The following is a 22,301-nucleotide window of genomic DNA, read 5'->3' on the forward strand; positions in this document are numbered from 1 at the left end:
AGGGAGTAAAGCAGACACACCCTTTGCAAATGAAGGTGAGTTTGAATTTCATTGGCAGTCATGTGATTTTACACTGGGCTGAAAGACTTGTGCAGCTCTGGTATTTTTACAGCTGAGAAAATTTGAGAGATAATTTTGAGCAGTGTGAAGAACCCATTGAAAGCTCTTCTCATACCTGTTCTCCTCTTACGAGTCTTGACATCCACCACAGCAGCTCTGTTCTTCTCAGTGAAGTGTTTGAGCAGAATCATGTTGTGCTGTTCGTTGGCGTTATCGATGAACACAGCCTGAGTCCCCATACACAGAACCTAATATCAAGAGACCCGTTTATTATGAGCAGCTTTTTCAAAATGTCATAAGGGCTTTTGCATCTTCAAATACGTGTGATTGTAATAGTACATTGTTATAATAATTCAACATTTAACTTCATACAGGCCTATTTCAAGTGTGTTAGCTTGCACGTGTGGCATCTTTGTTCATACCTCAGGGAATCCCACAAGCACCAGCAAAGTGAAGAGGTTGGTTCTCTTAAGTTGCTGTGGTAACTGCTGGATGCAGTGATCAGTGAAAGCTGCTACAACAGCACACCACTGTGAAGAAACATTCAGGTTCCGCAAGATGTCCGCCACTGAACATGCCCAATCCAGACCGATACGACTATTGTCATGTAAAGAGATGATGGACACAGACATTTCAAGTCAAAATTGTTACATAAAACATAATTTTTTGTTTAAAAAAAAAAGAAACCAAGGCTGCGTTTATTTGATCAAAAATAAAGGAAAAACAAATAACCGTTTTGTATTTTTAAATATTTTAAAACGTCATTTATTTCATTACCGCAGTCTTCAGTGTCACATGATCCTTCAGAAATCAAGCTAATATACTGATTTGCTGCTCAATAAACATTTCTTATTATTACTAATATTGAAAACAGTTGTGCTGCTTAATGTGGAAAACATGATACAATATTTTTGGATTCTTTGACGAACAGAAAGTTTAAAAAAAATTGAAATAGAAAACTTTTGTTAACATTATAAATGTCTGGTCAATTTAAATGCAATAAAGTCTCAAATAAATATATAGATATTTTACTGACACTGTACATCAAAATGATTATTTAATTGGCTTGCAATGGCAGCATTATAACATACAATGTAAGTATCATAAATACATTAATATGGTGCTACTATATGCATGTTATGATAGGTCAAAACTCAATTTATACAATCTTTAACAGCAAGATGTGCTTAGCTCTGTCTCCCTATTCAGGTTGAAGACCTCTCATACACATTATATTTAGCTGTTTGTTACACATTACATCACACTACCTGTCCAGACACACGGCTCCCAGACTGAAGAGCAGTTGAGTGGTCTTCCAGCCAGGAACATCAAGTGCTGCTCCATCTCCGAGGGTAAGGAGCTCAAATTTGTCTGTCAGTGCCTCTGCCACAGCTGCATCAGCCTCTGTAGGTGCGATCCTTAACAGAAGCTGTCCCAGAAGACCTAGTGTCAGGTGGTATGTTTCATTGAGACAGCCAGCATTCGAGATGACCACTCTGAACAGCAGTGGCAGGATGGGACTCAAGCTGGACAAAGACACCGGGCTGCCCTGTAGAGGATTACATTTGTATATTAGCATATTCTGCAGAATAGAAATGTGAAACAAAAAAAGAGGTGACTTCTATTTCAGGTTACAAATCAAACATTTTCCAAAGTAATCTCTGCCAGCAACCAAAAGCCAGCAATGACAAATTAAACTGGAATCTTTGTTGTTACCGGTTTGGTTGCAGGCAACATGGCCGCCAACAATCCCAGAATTCTCTCTCTGGAGCATTCAGCAAACACATGTTCCTGTAGCGGCCCCCGGGCTGTCTTTTCCTCCTGGTCTTTATATGCGTCCAAGTTTTCTGAGGTAGGAGATGTAATAGTGTCTCCACTTGACTCTGAAACTAAGACAAAAAACAATATGCAATAAATTAGTTACTTAGGGGTAAATAGGGACAAAACTACCAGAGTAAGAATGTTGTGACAGCATTATTTGTTCCGTTGTCGTTGATTTCTGCTTTAGGTGTAAATTTGTTGCATTTGAATGTCTTGTGAGATTCAATCAAACTTTGACTAAATAAAGATATTATACTGTAGATTAGAGCTCTTGATTATTGAAGGGTGCTCAGAAATGAAACCCCCACAGGCTCACCTCTGACTCCAGGGGACAGTGTGTCCTCACTAGAAACAGAGGGTGTCTGACTTGCACTAGATGAGTCTGACGTGTCTTCAGAGACCAGCTTCTTCCTTCTACTCCCATCACCTTCTGCATCTGGCTCCTGCTTTTGAGGTTTCTAGTAAAGAGGGGGAAAAAAAGAACATTTTGAGGACAGATTGTTAGTTAGAGTATGTATGAGCTTTTAAAGACTTTTATTGGCTTCAATCTGGGAAAGTCAAAGCGCGTCAGTAATGTAGTATGTGCAGTGACTGACTTTGTCTCTAGGTAGCAAAGGTGAGCAGATCGCTGTAGTGCTGCTAGGCAGTGAGGAGGTGTCTGTGCTGCTGATGTCCTGAGAGGAGCCAGCCGTCGCAGGACACAGTTCACTCTCTGTGGCCGATTCATTGGAAGAAAGCAGGGACAGCAGTGCAGAGGCTCGTAAACCTACAGGAAACAACAACAACAACTCTAACTATATACATACAAACCCCTTTAGACTTCCATTACTAATTAACACAAACAATTCTTAACAGATCATGAACATTCAGATATACTGATTACCTTTCCCAGTCTGTCCCTTCAGCAGGCACTCATTGATGATGTCAGAGCAGTGGGTCTGCAGAGCGCTGGCATAACCGAGGGTGACATCATCCAGAGACTCTCCGTCCTGTGCTCTGTCACTGACCAGCTCAGAGGTGAACAGGGCGAGCGCGGCAAAAAGAAGCCAGGAGTAGTTATGTATGTATGGCTGGATGAGTCTGTGGCGGTCACTGATGCGGATGGTGACCATAGGGTAGACTGTGATACGGTGGGTGGGCAGATGGCTTGAGAGAGAGGGGGAAAAAATTATAATTATATTGGGGCTTGAGATCATCATAAGGGGGGCTTGAGATCACAGGCCCGGCCAAACCTTACAGGTTTGGAACGACATGAGGGTGAGTAATTAATGAATAATTGATGAAAGATTTTTGCTTTTTGGGTGAACTAACCCTTTAAAAGGCTACATTACAAAGTGAGGGACATACTCGATAATGTCAGATCGCACATCGTCATACAGCAATTACAATATTATCATAGATGATATACACTCACCTAAAGGTTTATTAGGAACACCTGTTCAATTTCTCATTAATGCAATTATCTAATCAACCGATCAGTTGCTTCAATGCTTTTAGGGGTGTGGTCCTGGTCAAGACAATCTCCTGAACTCCAAACTGAATGTCAGAATGGGAAAGAAAGGTGATTTAAGCAATTTTGAGCATGGCATGGTTGTTGGTGCCCAGAGGTGGACAGTAACTAAGTAAATTTACTTGAGTACTGTACTTAAGTACACTTTTTGAGTATCTGTACTTTACTTGAGTATCATTTTTTCTGGAAACTTATTACTTTTACTTCACTACATTTGAAAGACAAATATCTTACTTTTTACTCCACTACATTTCTATCAAGGTCCTCAAAGACGAAAGGCGTTTCTGTAGCAGCTTTGAAAGTCAGTGGATGAATTTTTTCTTGTTTAAAAGTTTTGTTTTCTGTTTTTCAGACAGCCTATCAGTAATCACTCTTGTAGGGTCATGTGAAGTTTCCCAACATTGAATACTGACCAGTTTATAGCAAAATGAAAGAAGATGGTTCCTCTGCACAGTGTGTGCACCCATGGCCATATTTAAAATTATTAAGATTTTTTTCAATTTTATGAAAATATTAAAGATTAGTTTAGTTGGCATACACTTGATGCATGTCTCATAAAATGTTCAAAAATGTAAATGTCTTGGAGAAAGAGAAGAGTAAACAGTTGGGAGAACATTGGATGTGTATCAGTGTATTGGATCCGTGCATTCAGCCTTAAAGTGACAGCAGCTTTGTGAAGAGCTTTGTGACTTGTATACAAGTATTTAAATGAGTTTAAGCTAGTCGTATGCTAGCATGTCGGATGGAGCATCACTGACTGGCTTAAACCACCATGATGGCATAATGTGCATTTATACAACAATAATAAAATAATGCATCGACATAAAAAAAGGAAATGTACTTTTGATACTTAAGTACTTTTAAAAACAAATACTTGTGTACTTTTACTTAAGTAAAAATCTGTTTTTAGAACTTTCACTTGTAACGGAGTAATATTTGACCAGTAGTACTTTTACTTTTACTCAAGTAATAGAGTTGTGTACTTTGTCCACCTCTGGGTGCCAGACGGGCCAGTCTGAGTATTTCACAATCTGCTCAGTTACTGGGATTTTCACGCACAACCATTTCTAGGGTTTACAAAGAATGGTGTGAAAAGGGAAAAACATCCAGTATGCGGCAGTCCTGTGGGCGAAAATGCCTTGTTGATGCTAGAGGTCAGAGGAGAATGGGCCGACTGATTCAAGCTGATAGAAGAGCAACTTTGACTGAAATAACCACTCGTTACAACCGAAGTATGCAGCAAAGCATTTGTGAAGCCACAACACGCACAACCTTGAGGCGGGTGGGCTACTCGAACTACCTGAGCATTGTTTCTGACCATGTCCATCCCTTTATGACCACCATGTACCGATCCTCTGATGGCTTCTTCCAGCAGGATAATGCACCATGTCAAAAAGCTTGTATCATTTCAAATTGGTTTCTTGAACATGACAATGAGTTCACTGTACTAAAATGGCCCCCACAGTCACCAGATCTCAACCCAATAGAGCATCTTTGAGATGTGGTGGAACGGGAGCTTCATGCCCTAGATGAGCATCCCACAAATCTCCATCAACTGCAAGATGCTATCCTATCAATATGGGCCAACATTTCTAAAGAATGCTTTCAGCACCTTGTTGAATCAATGCCACGTAGAATTAAGGCAGTTCTGAAGGCGATAGGGGGTCAAACACAGTATTAGTATGGTGTTCCTAATAATCCTTTAGGTGAGTATATATTGCACGCCCCTGTGTATATTACCTGTCTGGGTATTTTTTGGCATTGTAACAGCCAAAGCAGAGATCAAAGTCCTCACAGACATTACAGTTAATCCTGCTGCCCACAATAAGGCCCTGGCAGTGGTCACAGGCATACTCCATGTTGACCATCTCATGGTCATCCTCGTGGCCTTCTGGTTTAGCACCACCTGAACAAGCAGAACAAAACCGTTCAATACACGCACTCCAGCTGATCAAGTGTGCGAGAAATGTGCTGCTGCAATAAATTCATTGCATAGTGTCTAACTTTATGTTATTGTAATAAAAAAAATGGAAATAATGCTTCATGACAAGGTTGCTTTTCCTTTATTACAGTGTAAGTGACTCACTGAGGAAGCAGGTCTTGCACAGGTCCATGTCTGTGCACTGCAGGCACCGGTAGCGATGCCACGGTGCGATCCGCTCGCAGCCGTCACACGAAATCTCCACATTCAGCAGGTCGCAGTAACGTGCAATGAACATGTGCATCTGCAAAAGTCAAAGGTCAGTGAATGAGCACCAAAAATATACAATATGTTTATTGGGTAGGTTGCATATGGCAGGTCACAGTAAATTGTGTCTAAATGTGTAAAATCTGGGCTTTTGCAAAGAACAAACACTTTTTACAGATAAACTAGATCAAAATTTAAACTTAAAAACTTAAATATTTGCTCTGCCTGAACAAAGAGACTGTCTATCTTATGGATAGGCATTACTGTGGGTGCTGACATTTACTTGTGTTTGCAAAGATTAAACACTGGTTTGCAGGAATACCTTCAATAAACATTGCATAAATAATAATGCTATACCTCCGCCCAAAATTGAGGTGTGTTAATTCAGCTGCCTTATTTAATTGTCCCCATTTAAAAAAACAAAACTGTAACTGGTATGAAATTTGTTGGTCTTTTGTGACCTACCATTTTATTGTGCAGGAAAACATTTCTTTGATGTAATACCTGTACCTTTCTCTTGTCCTCCACTGAGGCCTGGCTGATCTTGTCAAACCATTTCTCAAACATGCCATCCAAACACTCATCCATCCATTCACAGTTCCTCTCGTAGTCAGCAATCTCATCCTCCTCCGTCCACTGACTACACCACCACGTCACATGAAGAAAAGGACAGATGAGAAGCCAAGTAAAACATTGGATTAATTTTAAGCTTAGTTTGTGAGATCAGGATTAAGTGTAGATTAAGCCCCATTAACAGTTTCAATAATACAAGACAACTAACAACAACAGAGCTCAGATAATTAATCTCCTTTCTTCTCATTTTAACCCTCCTTCTATACTGGTCTTTTAAAAGTCCCTGTGGCTCACAAACAGGTAAGGGAAACACTCTTTTAAACATCTACAATATATTACAATATAAATATTATAAGATACATATTGTCATATAACAATAGTGTGCAGTAATTCATCAACAGTATTTCATCTGTGATAATTTTTCATAAATGTAATCTGGTTTTATTAGAAAAGACCTTTCCTTCAATTCTATTGGGACACTGCCAGTCAACATGAGCAACTCATAAATTAATATGGTCATAAAAATACACTGTTTCAATAACGCACATGCTTTATGTGTCTTTTTTGTACAATAAAATCCCAATTTAATAAATCAGATTTACTCAAGATCAGTGGTTCTCAAACAGGGAGCATTAGCAAACTTCCAAGGGAGCAACAGGATGACTTCAAATGATTAAATTATATTTAAAAAACAAACTTAAAGGGTTAGTTCACCCAAAAATGAAAATTATCCCATAATTAACATCCTTGGTGTATATGATTTTCTTCTTTCAGCCAAACCCAATCGGAGTTATGTTATATATAAAAATATCCTGGCTCTTCCAAGATTTATAATGGGAGTGAGTAGAGCCTGAGTTGAAGCATTCATCATAAAAGTAATCCATACGGCTCCAGGGGGTTAATGAAGTGGAGCAATGTGCTTTTGTGAAAAAAATATCCATATTTATAACTTTACAAACTATAAATCACTGGCTTCCGGTAACGGCAGTAACACAAGTCAAGTTCCGGCTGAAGAGTGACCTCTCACCCGACGCATGACGTAGGAGTAGTGTAAGCTTATGCCGCGTTCCAGGCAACCCGTAACTTGTGTTTTTCCGACCTTCTACCCGTGAAAGTGCACTGGAACAGCAGTCAAACCTGTTACTTCCCACATGTGAACTCGTTGATGTATCGATGTACTCCCTGTTACGAGCTCTGACGTCACATAGCCAGCAAAACAACAATGGCAGCCCCATACGGATGCGGTGTTTATGAAACAAATATACAAATAAAGTAAAATAAAAGGTATAACAGCTTCTCTTGCCGTATGCGCTGTTTTTTCTCCTCCGTTTCCCTCAAATAAGCAAGGAGTAAGCACCTTTGGCGATAGAAATGATTGTAAATGAGCATAAGACCCGTACGGTCCGCCATGCTTTGTTTACATCTAGCTACCACAATTCCTTGCGCTCAGGCAGTTTGGCGTTGACTTTGCCTGGAACGCTACAAAGTCTTGAGTCGTGGTTTGAAGTTGTAATTTACGGGCTCAAAAACCTGCCTGGAACGCAGCATTAGGTGAGAGTAGACGCCTCTCGCGGTTCAAACAAATAAGGCTGGAAAACAAACTCCTCAAACATTTCTCTTAAAAAAAATTCTTGTTTTAGACTTCTAATTCGTGACCGGTGTTTTGTTTTGCTCTATCCTCTGCGCTTCCACGTTCATCAATACGTCATGCATCGGGACAGAGGTCACTCTTCCGCCAGAACTTGAACTGCAAACGGCCGTTACCGGAAGCCAGTGATTATATTTTATAAAGTTATAAATATGGATATTTTTCATACAAAAACGCATCGCTTCTCTTCAGAAGGCCTTTATTGACCCCCTGGAGCCGTATGAATTTATTTTGTGATGGATGGATGCGTTTTTTTGGGTTTCAAAATCTACGGTACCATTCACTCCTATTATAAAGCTTGGAAGAGATTTTTTTATATAACTCCTATTGTGTTTGGCTGAAATAAATAAAATGGATTCAACTTTTTTTGAGATTCAGTGTATTCGAAGTCAAAAAGGCTGAGAACGACTGCTCTAGATCCATCCTAAGCCAACTCATACCTGATGGCAATGTCATGTACACTGATGTTTTCCTGTGACATGGTGAGCAGAAGATCAGGCAGTTTGATGTCCAGAAACAGTGACAAATCTTCTGCTTCCCAGCTCATATCCAGCAAATGCAACAGACATGTCTGTACACATGACAGGGCAGGCAACAGGACCCTGAAGACATAAAGACGACATAACGGGCATTAGACATAGAAAGGACATGAGGAAAATTTGTATATAAGGACTACAGCAGTTGTTCCGATTCATCAAGCATGTATTTGTAGTCCTTATGTGGCAACATTATTATTAGAAACGTCTAAAGAACACAAGGGTTTCAAAATTCATGTTCAATTTATATTGTGGAACAATTGTTTAAAAACAGGGGAGAGAGAACCCACTTCTCATTCAGTGCATTGAAGCCCTGCACGGCCTCTACTAGCATGAGAACCAGCTGATGATACGAGTGCCTGACCATCTCCTTCATCTTCTGCCCGCTGCCCGCCAACTGAGAAAAGTAACTGAGAAAGAAAGACAGAGTTAAAATAATGATAGTACTAGTAGATATTAGTATCATCAGACATGACAGGCCTTTTTGGATTACATACTTGGTGAAATCTTTCTGACAGGCTAAGAGTTCCTGGAGAAACAAAATGCAGGGTGCCTGGAAGAGGTGTGGTTTCCCCAGGGTGAGTATACACTGCTGCACGAGCTCCAGCACCTCACACACACTCAGAGCCTGAGCTTTCTTCAGAGCCAGAGTTTGAAGAACACTGAACACACACACACACACACACTTCATTACTACTGATCACAGACATGTCACCATATATGTACACATTAAAAATCTGGAAATAAACAAAGTTTTAGGATTTTGACTGTCTTAAAACAAAGAAAAGTAAAATGAATAAGATATATTTAAAATACAGAACTATTTCTAAGTCACTAATCAAACAATCAATTTTGTCATTGACCAAAGGGTAAATAAAAGTTCAGATTTTTTTTTTTTTTATTACCAAAATACATTTTTAAAATTGTTGTATATTTGTACTCAAGTTATGAAAAGTTATTTTACTGAATATATATATTACATGCATACAAACTCCTGGTCAAAGGTTTGGGGTCAGTGAGACTATTAATTTAAATATTAAAGGGTTAGTTCACCCAAAAATGAAAATTCTGTCATTAATTGCTCACCCTCATGTCGTTCGACACCCGTAAGACCTCCGTTCATCTTCGGAACAGAAATGAAGATATTTTTGTTGAAAGCTGATGGCTTAGAAAGGCTTCAGATAGGCCTCCATTGGCATTCAGTACATTTACACTCCCAAGACCCATAAAAGGCACTTAAAACGTTGTTACAAAGTCCATCTCACCACAGTGGCTCTACAAGAATTTTACGAAGCGACGACAATAGTTTTTGTGCGCAAAAAAAAAATCAAAATAACGACTTTATTCAACCTCTTCTTGTCTTCCGTGTGTGCCTCCACGACGCATGCGCGAGAATATGACGTAGCGCCGGGGTTCGGGAATCCATGAAATGCACACTTTAATCCCATTTTGAGCACTACGCCGAGACCTAAAGCACGATCAATGTAGAATCCAACAGCTTAGACACGCGCGTCTTCCTCTGCTTGTAAACAAATCGCTTCTGGGTCATGTGTCCGAACGCCGGATCTGCGTAATATTCTCGCGCATGCGTCGTGGAGGCACACACGGAAGACAAGAACAAGTTGGATAAAGGTGTTATTTTGATTTTTTTTTGCGCACAAAAACTATTGTCGTCGCATCGTAAAATTATTGTAGAGTCACTGTGGTGAGATGGACTTTGTAACAGCGTTTTAAGTGCCTTTTATGGGTCTTGGGAGTGTCAATGTACTGAATGCCAATGGAGGCCTATCTGAAGCCTTTCTCAGCCATCAGCTTTCAACAAAAATATCTTCATTTGTGTTCCGAAGATGAACGGAGGTCTTACGGGTGTCGAACTACATGAGGGTCATTAATTAATGACATAATTTTCATTTTTGGGTGAACTAACCCTTTAAGCAGCACAATGCCTTATGCATTGCTAATAAGAATGTTTCTTGAGCACCAAATCAACATATTAGAATGATTTCTGAAGGATCATGTGACACTGAAGACTGGAAAATTCAGCTTTGCCATTAGAGGAATTTAGTTACATTTTTAAATATATTCGAAAACAGTTATTTTAAATTGCAATAATATTTTAAAGCATTACTATTTTTATTGTGCTCTGGATGAAATAAATGCAGCCTATTCAAATGAGAATAAAAGAATTCTAAAAATTTTACAAATGACAAACATTTGAAATAATATTTGTATTACATAAAAAAAAAAATGCAAAACAAAAAGCGGTTACATTTTATTTTAAGGTGTCATTGTTCCAGTGTAATTATATATTTACGTACTGAGTAATATTTAGTTACTACATGTACTTACTATAGGGTTAGGGTAGGATTAGGGTTAGTCACTTAATAATACATAATATACTGTTAAGTACATGTAATATATTTAACAAGGACACTGTAAAATAAAGTGTTACACAAAAAGCATTTTCACTAGTTTTCTCAGATGTACAGTAAATGCTACCATCATTTAACAGATGTTAATGCATAGATAACGGTCCAAATATACATTATATTTCAGCAACTAATAGCTTTAATTTTAGCAAACAAGTTGTAAGGGCTACTTATGTGGTCGTTATCACTGTCACTTTTAGAGCCTCTGGTCATTATTCACTTTTACTGTGTGAAAAAAAGCCAACAGGACATTCAGCACAGTATCTACTTTTGCGTTACAGTGTGTCAGACAGTCATACAGGTTAGCGCGACATGAGTGTGTGTTTATGCATCAAAATCTGTCGAATAATGGCATCATACATCTAGCTATTCACATCATGAGGTGAAAATACTCAGTTCATACCTGCTCTCATTAATGACCATGTCCTTCAAAAAGCTGAGGATGTGTTTGAGGATTGGGAAGCGCTCTTTAACAGGTGGTGCTGTGCGAGGCTCCTCCATAGATCGTAAGGACAGGAGCCTCAAGCGTCCCCGACTGAAGGGTGCCTTACGTGGGAAGACTAACGGAGACAGAGGCTCTCCTGTCTGAGACTGAAGACTTTCTGAAGAGCCTGTGGCACCCTGAGAACTGATGCTGCTGGAACGTCCAGCATCCCCTGATGCAGAGACTGCCTGTTCCTGTGTCTGCTCACTCTGACTGGCCCCTGCTGCTTCTGCTCCCTCAGGGGTCTGGGATGTGGAGAGAGAGGAGCTGGGCTGGAAGTCTCCCTCTGCGGTCGAAACAGATCGGAGGAGAGGAGCAGCACAGGCGCCATATTCCGATCTGGAAGACTCTTGTTCCTGGGGTGCAGAGATTCCTCCGCTTGGGCTGAATCGAAAGAGGAACAAACTTCTACTGATGCAAATTTCAGCTGTTAAGAGTGAAAAAGGGAGAGTGAGAATGCAGCATCATTATTTGACAAAAAAAAAAAAAAAGTGTATCAAAGGTGTATTTATAGCATCAATATTTACCAAGTGACTCCATCGTAACCTCATTCTGACCAGCGTCTTTTTCCTCTACTCCGTTCATTTTACCCATAAAGTGGCGTTGTTTCATCTCCAACTACCAAAATAGTTCAAACGAGAGAGATGAATAACAAAAGAAATATTCTGTTATTTTAAAAACTAATAATCATAAGCCATACTAACCATCCATGTTCTGATGCCATCTGCGAGGGAGTAAACCTGCATAATGTCCTCGCTGACGCCGCTCTGACCGCTTTTAGCAACTAATGCAGGGAACATAAAGGAAAGGAAATGTGGTCAAAAAGTCAAAAGGACATTTACAATTGTGACCACTGAATTGTCCTGTTCAAACATCTTACAGAAGCAGCCTAAATACTACTCGTACCAAGGGGTTTGATGGGTTAGCATTACCCTAAAGGTAGATGCCAATACTACACCATCTGACCCTTGAAAAACTATTTAAAACGATCTGCATGTTTTGACTAAACATTAAATTGTAATGAGAGTTCTTCATAAAGTGAGTAGACAAAAATACTTATTTGAAAACTTGGCCACATAACAACTAGCCATTAGTTGGTATGAAATGTGAAAATCTATGCTTGTGTAGACTTTGAAATCTGGGATTCAAATCTAATTTAAACCAGGGAAGTTTTAGGATTTTGACCGTTTTAAAATAAAGAAAGTAAAATGAATAATAAATATTTAAAGGGTTAGTTCACCCAAAAATGAAAATTCTGTCATTAATTACTTACCCTCATGACGTTCGACACCCGTAAGACCTCCGTTCATCTTCGGAACACAAATGAAGATATTTTAGTTGAAATCTGATGGCTCTGAAAGGCCTCCATTGGCACAATGCACGGTACACTCTCAAGACCCTTAAAAGGTACTAAAGACGTCGTTACAAAGTCCATCTCACTACAGTGGTTTTAAAATAACTTTATAAATTGGCGAGAATAGTTTTTGTGCGCAAAAAAACCCTAAGTAACGACTTACATAGTGATGACGATTTCAAAACAAGGCATCATGAAGCTTCGAAGTGTTATGATTCAGTGAGCCGAATCATGATTCGGATCGCGTGTCAAACCGCCAAACTGCTGAAATTTGGCGATTCAAACCGCTGATTCGACTCACTGATTCATAACGCTTCGAAGCTTCATGATGCCGTGTTTTGAAATCGGCATCACTATGTAAGTCGTTATTTAGGGTTTTTTTGCGCACAAAAACTATTGTCGCCGATTGTGAGATGGACTTTGTAACGACATCTTTAGTACCTTTTAAGGGTCTTGAGAGTGTAAAGTGCCATTGTGCCAATGGAGGCCTTTCAGAGCCATCAGATTTCAACTAAAATATCTTCATTTCTGTTCTGAAGATGAACGGAGGTCTTACGGGTGTCGAACGACATGAGGGTAAGTAATTAATGACAGAATTTTCATTTTTGGGTGAACTAACCCTTTAAGATTCTGCAATGTTTCCAAATATTATTCAAATAATCCAATTTGAGGCATTGACTACATACTAAATACAGTTTTTTTATTCATGTTAATATAGAATTATATTATCATATTTATATTTAATGTAACAATTACAAACAACACAGAGATATCTTGCTTCTATATTCTTATACTTGTGAAAAAAAAAAAAAAAAAAGAAAGTTGTTCATGGATTTCAAAATAAATATTTATCGGTTATCACTATTGGCCAAAATTTCCATATCAGTGCATTCCTAGTAACAACTTCAAATTCAACAGTTTCACCTAGGGAATGTTTTAGAAATGTTGTGTGTCAGCAGCATTTCTCTGTAGTGTTTGCTCTCTTAAATCTGTATGAAAATGTTTTTATGTTTTTAAAATGTTTGCACTTACCAAAGCTCCTAAGACTGTGGTGAAGTGCTGGTGTGTGATACACCATGGCCGCCCAGGTGGCGTTAACAGCCTGGTCCACTTTTGAGCCTGAAGCAATCTCGTTCCTGATTGGCTGCTTCTTGCAGGTCACCAAAAGGGCCCTCATGAGCTCTGTCCTGCCACCTGAAGACTCCTGGGAAGGATCCCAGCGAGCAAACTCCTTCAGGAATTCCACCAATTCATCTCCACAAGGAGCTAGCTCTTCCTGTCAAACAAAATTACACAGGATGCACAAATGTAATTAGACTTTTTTTGGACTGAAACACACACAAATACAGTAATATTCCTAGTACCCTCACATGGTCGGTGGCTGGGCTGGGCAGTGGTAAAGTTTTTTCTCCAGGAAGCCCATTCAATCCATGTCTGAACACAGGCTTCCATAAAGGACAGGACAGGACATGGTTCATCAAGCCTGCAGGTAACTCCTTCACACCACGGATCTCTTCAAAAGGAAGGTAGACATGACACAAAACCAACACCATAAGTCAGTGTGTTTTCACACTCTCAACTATACGCAATTTACATATAAAGGGTTAGTTCACATAAAAATGAAAGAATTGTCATCAATTACTCCTTATGTCCTTAACCTTATGTCGTTCCAAACCTGCTAAACTTTCATTCATCTTCGGAACACAAATTATGACACAAATGTCCCTGCATTGACAGCCCACGGAACTACCACTTTGACACTTGAAAAACTTGAAATCTGTTCATCACGTAAAACGATCAAGTCTCTTCCAAAAATGTGGACTAAACAGCTCAATTCATATGGATTTGTTTGTTTATCTCTTTATGAACTTTTTGAAGCGTCAAAGGTAGTTGCGTAGTTGTCAATAGAAGGCACAGAAATCTCTCAGATTTCATTTAAAATATCTTCATTTGTGTTGAGAAGATGAACAAAAGTCTTAGGGTTTTGGAACGATATGAGGGTGAATACATGATGACAGAATTTTCATTTTTAAAATAAATTAAACAAATAATCGATTATCTGTGTTCTCTCACCGTAAGGTGATTTCAAAGCCATGGTGCGGGAGGCCAGACGGCCCATCAGCCTGGACACAAGGAGCTGCAGGTCTGAAGTCCAGGAAACAGTGATGTCCGGCAGGCCGTATGCCGTCACTGTGAACTTGTAACCCCATTCGTTATTACTGCTGTCTGAATGGAACAGAAACTGCAGCTGGGGACCCGCTTTAAACGTCGCTTTCTGAAGAAAAAAAAAACATTCTTTATTATACATTTAAAAAAATGAACCAGACCAGACTAAATAAAAAAAGTGGAATTACGTACAAGCAAAGGGGAAAAATAATTACATTCAATGTAAATTGCAACACTGTGACGGTCACATATTGGCCACACATGGAAACTGTCTAGAACCGTCTATACCTGCTTGGATGTTTCCTTATTAAATGTTGAGCAAGTTATTTTTCTTGCAAGATAATGTATTTTAGAATTATATTGGTTGGAATCCAATTTGGATATTGTTGAATATTTGTTTTTTTTTCTTCTTCTTTTTCTCCCTAATTCTAATAATTTGAATTAGTTACAGGTTAATTAATATTAGGCTTAATAAATATATAATATCACACTGCCTGTTCATTTTGGCCATGTTTTTTTTTTTTTGTGGCTGCTGCCCATGATTGGATTGCCATCACAAACACATTTTTATATAATTACACAATTAAAACATTCACTTAACAACCATATTTAAAATACTCCAATGAATTTTGTACCTTTGGCCATTTCTCCGTTCCGACCTTCATATCATATCGCACTTTGCCTCCCCTAGCATCAGTGAATTCCAGATAGTCGTACCTACAAAAAATAAATAAATAAATAAATACAACACTCGATCAGTGCAAATCTAAAGCATACTTAAGAGCCATAAGGAGTCTGTAACAGTAAAGTGAACGTTTGATTCCTGTTATCACCAGAAGGTTGCAGTAGAGTTGTAGCCTTACACACCTTTTCTCTGTTTCACAGCGTTCATCAAACTCCACCTCGAAGGATGTGGCACCAGGACAGACAAAGACAGTGGTCTCATGTCTGCTGTTCTCATAGTTATGAGGCGACTCCATTTGCCACGTCCTTAATACAACAGGCTGCTGTGTCTGCTGACATCCCTCCATATCGCCCTAAAAACACAAGGGGATAAATACATTCTTATTAATTATCATTCAGTTAATGGTGGCTTGATTGTCCTGGTTTTTAAATGGTAAGTGAAAAAAATTAAATAGTAATTTTAATTCCATTTATTGTTACTTGAACATAAACAAATTCTTTAAAGGGATAGTTCGCCCAAAAAGTTCTGTCATTAATTACTCACCCTCATGTCATTCCAAACCCATAAGACCTTTGGTTCATTAAGATATTTTTTGATGAAATCAGAGAGCTCTCTGACCCCTCCATAGACAGCTATTTAATTAACACTTTCAAGGCCCAGAAAGTTAGTAAAAACATTGTTAAAATAGTCCATGCAACTCCAGTGGTTCAACCTTAATTTTATGAAGCGATGAGAATACTTTTTGTGCGAAAAAAATAAAATAAATATCCATTGTAAATAGTGCAGCGCTCTCATCTGTGGCAGCCGACGTGGTTCACGTGATCACCCCGATGCATGCACGGGAGCTGCACTGTATATTGTAAACAGCGTCGGAGACTGGCACGGGCCAGAACTAAATTGTTCATTATTTTTGTTTGTTTTTGCACACAAAAAGTATTCTCATCGCTTCATTAAATTAAGGCTGAACCACTGGAGTCACATGGACTATTTTAATCATGTTTTTACTACCTTTCTGGACCTTGAAAGTGTTCATTAAATAGCTGTCTATGGAGGGACCTGAAAGCTCTCGGATTTCATTAAAAAGAATCTTCATTTGTGTTCCGAAGATGAACGAAGGTCTTACGGGTTTGGAACGACATGACCGTGAGTAATTCATGACAGAATTTTCATTTTTGGGCGAACTATCCCTTTAAGACACAGTGAACTGACCTTAGAGAAGATGTCCTCTGTGTCACTAGACAGCTTCTTGAGCATGTCTGACAGAGGGTAGAATCTTTTGAGCAGCACACAGTGAGGAATATCCAGGGCACACAGCTCCAGCAGGAAGATTGTCTGCAACAGGACACCGTACACACTTTTGCAGAAGCATAATATATACATATATACAAAAACACCAATATCTCAATAAATAATGAAAGAAAGAGATATATATAGAGAGAGGGAAAAAGTGGTGTGCTACCAGTTGTCTTGTTGCCATGGCAAGGATAGATCCACTGAGTTTCTCCATGATGTCAGCTCCAGAGAAACGCTTAATAAGAGGACTCAGTATGTCTCTGGTACCTGACAGGAACTGTTCCACATCTAATAGCCAAGAGAAACAACATGGATGTATTCACACTGTGACAGACCATTGCAAATAATCACTACCATTCAAGTCTGTAAGATTTTTTAGAGATAAGGCTGCTTTTTATATAACAGAATTTAAAAAAATAGAAATCATTTATAATTATAAATGTCTTTAATAATAATTTAAAAATAATTTTTTGTCTTTGCTGAATAAAATCTTACTGACCCCAAACTTTTGAACAGTAGTGGGTCATATCCACTATTTGCTCTGAAGTACACCTCACTATTTAACAGTCAAAAATAGGTAATAGTATAGTTTAGCACTAAACTAAAAAGAGCAGTTACCGGAATTTTACACAAACATTTTCTGTTTTACAGAACTCAAATATATCTGAAGGCAAATAAAAGCACATGGAACTGGATTAATCATTATAGAGATTGCAAAACTCTTTGTAATACAGAGGGATCAAAAATGATATCTGAAAAACTAAGAATAATGAAATGAACTAAGAAATGTCCTCATGATCTGGTTTTACACAGACGCATGCTCCTTGAGTGATTAAATCCAACTATTCAATTGTTATGTGGATACAATTTGTAATAAAATAGGCATTAAAATATAAATATTTTAGCACAGTAGAAGCATTTTCACTAGTGGTCTCAGACCTCTGGACCCCACTGTATTTTGAAGGGCTCTAGGCAAACGGACTGGAAAACTAAGAAAAGCACACTAACATTTAAGCAGAATTTCCCTGGCCAGATCAGCAGAGGTGACGGTTCCTCCTTTAAGCTGCAGGAAACACCAGGACAGCAAGCTGCCCTGTAGAGCCCAGAACAGAGACAGCAGGACCCTCCAAATTGACCCTCCACTGGAGTCTAACATCAACACCTCACACTGAAAAAAGGAAGAGGGACATTCTTACATGGATAAACATTACATTATCCTTTCTTTATAAAGCTACTAGACAAGGGAAACCTATTAGTGAGTTGTAATACAATGCATTACAATGCAAGCTGTCAGCTAACAGACATTAATGCACAATCCATCGACAGCATGTGTCAGCTATTTGCAGGGGTGAATAGATGAGGTTGGCAGCTGTCAACATGCCTCTCTGGTGGCCACAATGAGCAGCGTGTCCATGACGGTCAGGATAGGCGAGATGTCAAAGTCTGACGGTGCTCCTTTAGGGGGTAGCATAAGGAGACCTTTCGGGTCCTGATCACTGCAAATAGAGATGAGTGAGACACAATGTGTGAGAGCAGGAATTAAGTTATGCAGTTAACAGGACAGGACGGGGAGTACTAGTTTAAAGGGAGGAGTTTCATACCTGAAGTAACTGCAGAGAGACTCAAATGTCAGTTTTACAGACTCCGGTTGATTTTCCTCGGTTATGTTTTGCTGAGAAAAGCAGCAAACAAAAAAAACTTGCCCATATAAAAGTAATTCAATAACAATATTCAGCCAAGGCAAGTACACTCCTGCAATCTTACCATCATGTGGAAGAGTTTGTCCCTCCGGCTCTGTTTGTCAGGGAAGAAGATGGCAGCTCCATTGAGAATGGCTTTCACAGCTTCTTTCCTCAGAGCTTTTTCCACTGCAATCTTTCCTTCAGGCACATCCACCACTGCACAGCGCAAAAACTATGGGTTACTCTCTTAACCACCAATTAAAACACAATGGCATCACTACATGGCTTTTAAGTGAATGTTTTAAAAACGTCACTCTTTAGTTTTCAATTTTAACGGATATTTTTAGGAAAGTTGGTACTACATTACCGTTCAAAAGTATAGTATTAGTAGGTTCTTTTTCCTTTTTCTTTTATTCAGCAAGGATGCATTAAATTGATCAAACAGTAGACATTTATAGTATTACAGAAAATGCATATTTCAAATAAAAACATTTGAACTTTCTTTTCATCAAAGAATCCTGAAAAAACATTATCACGATATCCACAAAAATATTATAACCGTTTTCAACACTGATAATAACAGGAAATGTTTCTTGAGCTATTGAGCCATACAAAGCAGTATGTGAGTCTCACCTTGACACAAGTGACTGTAGAGCTCTCCGACAGCTTCTGCAGGGTCCACGTCTGCGCTGGCTGAGGGTGATGCAGATGCAGATGCTGATGCAGATGCAGATGCTGATGCTGTGAGGTCTGACAGCTGGGACTCTGTCAGGCTGGGCAGCATTTGAAAGCAGTTCTGGAGCAGCTGAAGCAGGAGAACTCGTGTCTTCACAGCCTCCTCTCCCTCACTGAGAGTGTACAGACACACACACACAGACACAGACACACACAGACACAGACACACACACACACACACACACACACACACACACACACACACACACACACACACACACACACACACACACACACACACACACACACACACACACACACACACACACACACAGACACACAGACACACAGACACACAGACACACAGAGAAAGAGAGAGAGAGAAAACAGAGAAAAACATTGACACAGACACAAACTATACAGTCAGCAAATTTCCTAAAATGGAATGCATCATGGAAAACACAAGTTTGTCCATTGATGGTCCATGCACATTCCTTTTTGTCGTCATTGGTTCATTTTAGTCCACAAAAATATTATGCAACTCAACTGTTTTCAAACATTGATCATAATAATGAATGTTTCTTGAACAGCAAATCAGCCTATTAGAATTATTTCTGAGGGATCAAGCGACACAAATTCAGCTTTCAAATTTTAAAATAGACAAGGCCACGCTACATTTATCTCAATGTTTAAGCCTTGTGGCTGGTCTGTATTTAAAAAACAGTTTGTATATTGTATTATATTTTTACCTTCATTAGTTCATTTCAAAAGATCCTTTAAATGGACACATTTCTACAATGTTTCTACATCCTGTATATATATATTTTTTTTTAAATAGTTTTACAGGAAGTAAAGCAAGTAACACCAAATAGCACTGTTATCATGGCTTGAAATTTCATGTCAAGTGGATTTCAGAGAAATCTAAAGAAGAAGCAAGAAAATCAAAAAATCTATAGAGTGACATGATCTATGTCACAAATATACTTTATTAGTGGCCTACAAATAGTGCAGCATGTTTTTTTATCTCCTAGAGCAAAATCCCATTTGTATGCACATATAAATATAAACATACATTCATATTACAGCTTTACTCACATGGATCTGAGTTTGCGGTAAAAGTCCCAGAACAGCAGCAGGTTGAGGTCACTGAAGTCCAGCAGAGACTTCTGCTTGGACAGAGACACATCCTGTAACATAGGCTCAGGGTTCATACAGCTCTCTTTAAAGATGCATGCAAAGTTCACAACAACAAAAAAAGATCAGGTCAAAGTCATGGTGAGACCCCTTGCAAGAGGACATTTGGTGGGTGTACCATATCTCTGGTGAGCTGCTGGATGAAATAAAGGGTTTTCTTCATGAGTGTGAGACCCGTAACCAGGCCTGAGGCACTCCCCTCGGCCTGGGCACTCAGATCCTCCACATCGTCCATCCGCTCAGAGTCTGGACACAAATAACCACCGAAACTCATCTGCTGAACCCCCAACCGCTCTGCTGTGTCCTGCCTAGCACACAGGAACTTCACCATCAGAAACTATATGCAGAGACAGAGAAAGTTTATGTTAATCAAGTGTGTGTGTTAATTAATACACATATAAATACAGCTTTTAGAGTTTCCATATTCAATAGCAACCACTCAAAGGTATTTTGACTTAAGGTTAAGATCAAAGAATTTGTGACAATGACATACAGAAAATAATTTTCTGTCTTTCAATTCTTACATTAAATTATACTTACAGCAGAACTAAAACAGACAAGCACTGCAGAGAATGAAAAAGTAGAGTGAAAAAAGATTGTAGACGTGAAAGTGTAATTTTTTTAAATTAAAGTTGGCATGAAAATATTTTTTTTTCTAAATGCACGTTATTGATCTTATTGTGAATGATTCATCCATGCACGTTTTTATAAAATCCTCATTCATTAAATAATTTTTTTTTATCAATATGTCAATTTGGGCTTCCAGTGAAATTTGGGCTTCTCTCTCGTGAAGTATCCCAGACTTCTCGTGACATATGCTAATCATTTGGTCTGCTTAAAACCCCGCCCCTTTCTTACAATCGACTACAAGCTTACATTAAGATTAGTTGATTTCAAATTCTCCATGTCTCAACTAATGATGTCTATGAGTCATTCATTTTAAGATGAGAGTACCTCAGTAGGTGGATGAATGGCCATGTTTTGGGCAAAGTAATTCCTGCAGGTTCAGTCGTCTTTGCACACTTGTGTCACTTGTATTTTTAGTATCTTTGCACTTTTAGGGCCAGATTAACTCAACAGGGCAAATTAGCGTGAGAGCGCAATTCCATAAAAGCGCAGTGGAAAGTTCTGACCGTGATCTACTGACGACGTGCAAATTAATGAACACAGACGCAGCCGGAACATTTCCATAATGACCAGTGCAATCTACCCGTTAACATATGGTTTAAGACGCCCAATTTTGGGTGGTAAACAATGGCGCAAACACCAGTAAATTTACGAGCACAAACCTGCGTGATTCATTTAAATACTCTCCTCCCATGAATTTTGCACCTGAAAGGAAAACTCCTACAAATGCATATGCAATAAGATCAGCCGCAAAAATAACTCTGTCTACGCCTTTTCAACGCTAATTTATCACTGCGCGTCTTTAGTAAACCCTGACAGTAGTTTTTTAACGCCAAAAGAGGGTTTGCGCTGGTGCAAGCTGTTAGTAAATCTGGCCCATTGTGTGAAAACTACTCGATTACTTTGCCATGACAGCAAAGTTAAAAGACTGTGTCAGATCAATGTTTCTTGTTTACTGTCCATTTTAAGGGTTTGATCATAACCATGATTTTTACTTAAAAAACAACAACAACTTAAAAAGTTGCAATCATTTTTTGTGGCAATCTCAAAAGAAAATGCGGTCAAACTGCGGTAACTATTCCTGTGTATTTGCTAAAATACATGAAAGACAGAAAGACAAACACGAAAGACAGAAAGTCCATACTTTTGACACTCTGCACTGTTGCAGCTTGATCTCCACGTCGTTCCAGTCGTCCTCCACCTCAAACCAACCAATGGGCTCCTCCTCATTTGTCTCTGGTATCCTTGTGCTGAAGTGTATGTGTTTATGTGTGAATGTGATACATGTTACAGTGTGTGTGGAGTACAGAAGCAGATAACAGCAAAAGGTCAATTGACTGACAAAAACATTTGCACTAAATTTACAGCCATCTTGG

General features: G+C 38.9%; 1 protein-coding gene across 1 annotated transcript in view; it reads right to left on the reverse strand.

Moving 5' to 3' along the window:
* Positions 1-22,301, reverse strand: part of zzef1 (zinc finger, ZZ-type with EF hand domain 1) — a 53,055-nt gene that overhangs the window by 22,022 nt on the left and 8,732 nt on the right. The window contains exons 12-42 of the mRNA XM_079816208.1: positions 22,070-22,175; positions 20,417-20,635; positions 20,200-20,291; positions 19,063-19,277; positions 18,512-18,645; positions 18,349-18,419; positions 18,129-18,243; positions 17,756-17,915; positions 16,914-17,035; positions 16,664-16,786; positions 15,637-15,806; positions 15,405-15,486; positions 14,677-14,878; positions 13,974-14,116; positions 13,636-13,879; positions 11,954-12,033; positions 11,777-11,867; positions 11,169-11,676; positions 8,834-8,998; positions 8,627-8,746; positions 8,241-8,402; positions 6,084-6,219; positions 5,478-5,616; positions 5,132-5,297; positions 2,765-3,027; positions 2,478-2,647; positions 2,198-2,339; positions 1,777-1,949; positions 1,329-1,609; positions 483-657; positions 176-308 (exon numbers count right to left, since the gene is read on the reverse strand). Coding sequence (XP_079672334.1) covers positions 176-308; positions 483-657; positions 1,329-1,609; positions 1,777-1,949; positions 2,198-2,339; positions 2,478-2,647; positions 2,765-3,027; positions 5,132-5,297; positions 5,478-5,616; positions 6,084-6,219; positions 8,241-8,402; positions 8,627-8,746; positions 8,834-8,998; positions 11,169-11,676; positions 11,777-11,867; positions 11,954-12,033; positions 13,636-13,879; positions 13,974-14,116; positions 14,677-14,878; positions 15,405-15,486; positions 15,637-15,806; positions 16,664-16,786; positions 16,914-17,035; positions 17,756-17,915; positions 18,129-18,243; positions 18,349-18,419; positions 18,512-18,645; positions 19,063-19,277; positions 20,200-20,291; positions 20,417-20,635; positions 22,070-22,175 — 5,102 coding nt within the window. The remainder of the gene's footprint in view (positions 1-175; positions 309-482; positions 658-1,328; positions 1,610-1,776; positions 1,950-2,197; positions 2,340-2,477; positions 2,648-2,764; positions 3,028-5,131; positions 5,298-5,477; positions 5,617-6,083; positions 6,220-8,240; positions 8,403-8,626; positions 8,747-8,833; positions 8,999-11,168; positions 11,677-11,776; positions 11,868-11,953; positions 12,034-13,635; positions 13,880-13,973; positions 14,117-14,676; positions 14,879-15,404; positions 15,487-15,636; positions 15,807-16,663; positions 16,787-16,913; positions 17,036-17,755; positions 17,916-18,128; positions 18,244-18,348; positions 18,420-18,511; positions 18,646-19,062; positions 19,278-20,199; positions 20,292-20,416; positions 20,636-22,069; positions 22,176-22,301) is intronic.

Source organism: Gobio gobio (assembly GCF_949357685.1).
Source record: "Gobio gobio genome assembly, chromosome: 4".
In the NCBI taxonomy this organism is placed as follows: Eukaryota; Metazoa; Chordata; class Actinopteri; order Cypriniformes; family Gobionidae; genus Gobio; species Gobio gobio.